The sequence below is a fragment of the Montipora capricornis genome, chromosome 6, assembly GCF_036669925.1.
Source record: "Montipora capricornis isolate CH-2021 chromosome 6, ASM3666992v2, whole genome shotgun sequence".
NCBI lineage: Eukaryota > Metazoa > Cnidaria > Anthozoa > Scleractinia > Acroporidae > Montipora > Montipora capricornis.
In genome coordinates, this window is record NC_090888.1 from 6,219,364 (window position 1) to 6,221,891 (window position 2,528).

Consider the following 2,528-nt stretch of genomic DNA (forward strand, 5'->3'; position numbering starts at 1 on the left):
ACATGAACTCGGAAATGGCTTATTGAAAAATGGGAAATATAAATTAAAACTACCCATAGTTAACTATGAACTACCCAAACAAAAAATATTTTGTCATTCGATGTAAATTCGTTCCCATTAGACCTGGAGAGATCAATATACTTCTTATTAAATATTTACTGATTAAAATCATAAATATTTAAAGATATGTAATGTACCCAAGTAAAAAAAAGTGACGGTTCACAAGATTTCGTTATACGATCTATGTTCCGATAATCTGGGAAGGATAAGAACAATTATTGACGAGTATTGATGCTTTTTCTTTTTTTGCCTTGGATTTTGTTTGGACGTTGTCATGGCTCCCAGCAAGGTCAGAGCAGAGTTGATGTATATAGTGTGCTGAAAAGGCGCGAAACCTTAATTGTTATGTTTTCTTAACACCTCTACTCTTTTAACATACCATGCACCATAGTCCGATGCGATCCTGCCATTAATACTTTAAGTGATCTCAGTGTATATCCACGAATTGGTTTGGAGAAGCCTTTTCTTTCTGAGCGGCTCTCAGAACTAGCGTTGAAGTTGCAGTAGTTGCAATAATTTAGGACCACTAGAGTTGACAGTTGCAGTAGTTGCTTTACAATAAAAGTTGACGAAATTAAGGCTAACAATATGATTCGAAATAACAGTAATAAAACTGTAATTTTCGGTAGTGCTATCATGTACATTGGAGGCTTCAACCGACGTTATTTAAAAATTAATGCCAATGGAGACAGATATGGTATTACAATTCTAACTCGAGCTCTGTTAATGTTCTTTCCTTTATTTCCCCCAAAACGATCGTGTACACTTTATTTTACATTTTCCAAAGCCGTTTTTTTTTTATTGTCAAACTCCGATAGTTTGACAAAATGATGATATAAGGGTTTGACCCTTTAGTTTTACGTTGCTTAAGAAAAACCAGTTTGGGGATAATTGGAAATTGTAATTTTTCGTCGATGATGTTTTTTTTTTTAACCGATCGGTTTCTAAAGCGATACTGAAACTGACATTTTTTCTGTCTCACAAAAAGTTATGTGAGGTTATAACATTGACTGAGTTGTCAGCACGGGGCTGGCTATATTTTTGTTTATGTGTCGATATCATTATTATCATTTCTTTAGCCCTGTCCTAAAAAGTCATTTCAGAAAAAAATGATTATAGATCTGAAGGCACAATATTGGTTGGTGAGAGATAACCAATAAATCATTTATGATGTTTATGTCCACCACCTGTCGATGACGTCTCATGGACGTATCCTAGGAGGAGGCAGTGTACACCCAGTGATTAGGGAGCTTGTCTTGAGATCCGGATATCCCGGGTTCAAGACCCGTTCTGACCACTCGTTGAATTTGATCCTGGTAGTCCCTGGTTCAACTTCCCAGCTGCACTTGTAAATAGCCGACTGGTTTGCCTTTGGCCAGTCGGGGTTTTTAACAGTTGTTGTTGTTCTGTTCCGTCGTTTCGTTGTGTTTCATTGGCCCTGAAAAGCCCCTATGGAGAGCAGTCAATTAAGTATGTATTCTATTGTATTTTCCTTCTACGATATTTAGCAACATGCATCTTTGTCTCGATCGCGAAAAATCACTCGCTAGTTGAGCAGGCAAACACGTGGCGGGAAGCGTCTCAGAACGGATGGAATAATCAGAACACGATTCAGAGGCTGAAAAGTCGACATGTCAAACACCTACTCCTCTTGACTATTAAAGCGAACTGGTTCTTTGTTAAATGACAGCACCTTATGGCTAAGAGAACTCTTATTAATGAATCCCCCTAACTTGAATGATAGTTTTCAAGACATGGTCATTTTCAAATTGCTATCTCCCGCGTCAGTTCAAAGAGTTTACTTATGCAAATGTGACGTAATCGGAAACATCGCTCCTTGATTGGCTCTCTCTCTCTATTCCTCACTTCTCTTGGTTTCACCTTCAGACTGTAAAGAGCCTCTGGGAATGGAAAATGGAGCCATCACTGACAAGCAAGTTACTGCTTCTTCGTCTTATCACGATCGCTACAACCCCGCGCGAGGAAGACTACACCTTAAAGCCTCGCTTCCAGATCCACTGGGCGGGGGCGCGTGGGTAGCTAAATCAAACAATATGAATCAGTGGTTTCAAATCGATGTGGGCATTGAAACCGTCACAGTGAAAATGGTAGCAACTCAAGGCCGAGATGGTGTGAATCAATGGGTTAAAATGTACAAGCTGCAGTATAGCTACAGTGCAGATGGAGGGAGTTTCCAAAACTACAGCAAAAATGGACAAACCATCAGCCAGGTTAATAAATGAATTTTGCATATTAATTAGGAAAAGTCATACATCTAACTCGATTTCTTGAGGGATTCAAGGGTACCTATATCGAAAGGAGTTTGTAGAACAGATGTGGGGGCAGCATAAATTATATCATCAAGCGCTTTCAATCGCTTAAGAACTCTTCGTGGAGGATTTATCGTGCAGCTTAACAGCGCTGGTACGCACGCCTCGGGTACATAATGCGAGTCCTCCAAAAATTTA

General features: G+C 39.2%; 1 protein-coding gene across 2 annotated transcripts in view; it reads left to right on the forward strand.

Annotated features, from left to right (window-relative positions):
- Positions 1–213: 213 nt before the first annotated feature.
- The window catches only part of LOC138054632 (contactin-associated protein like 5-3-like), an 11,764-nt gene continuing 9,449 nt past the window's right edge, over positions 214–2,528 (forward strand). The window contains exons 1-2 of one of the 2 annotated variants that reach the window (XM_068901124.1): positions 214–349; positions 1,948–2,291. In XM_068901124.1, the coding sequence (XP_068757225.1) occupies positions 292–349; positions 1,948–2,291 (402 nt within the window). In that variant the 5' untranslated portion in view covers positions 214–291. Of the gene's footprint in view, positions 350–1,480; positions 1,531–1,947; positions 2,292–2,528 lie in introns of those variants that run through there. The other variant, XM_068901125.1, reaches the window with a different exon arrangement.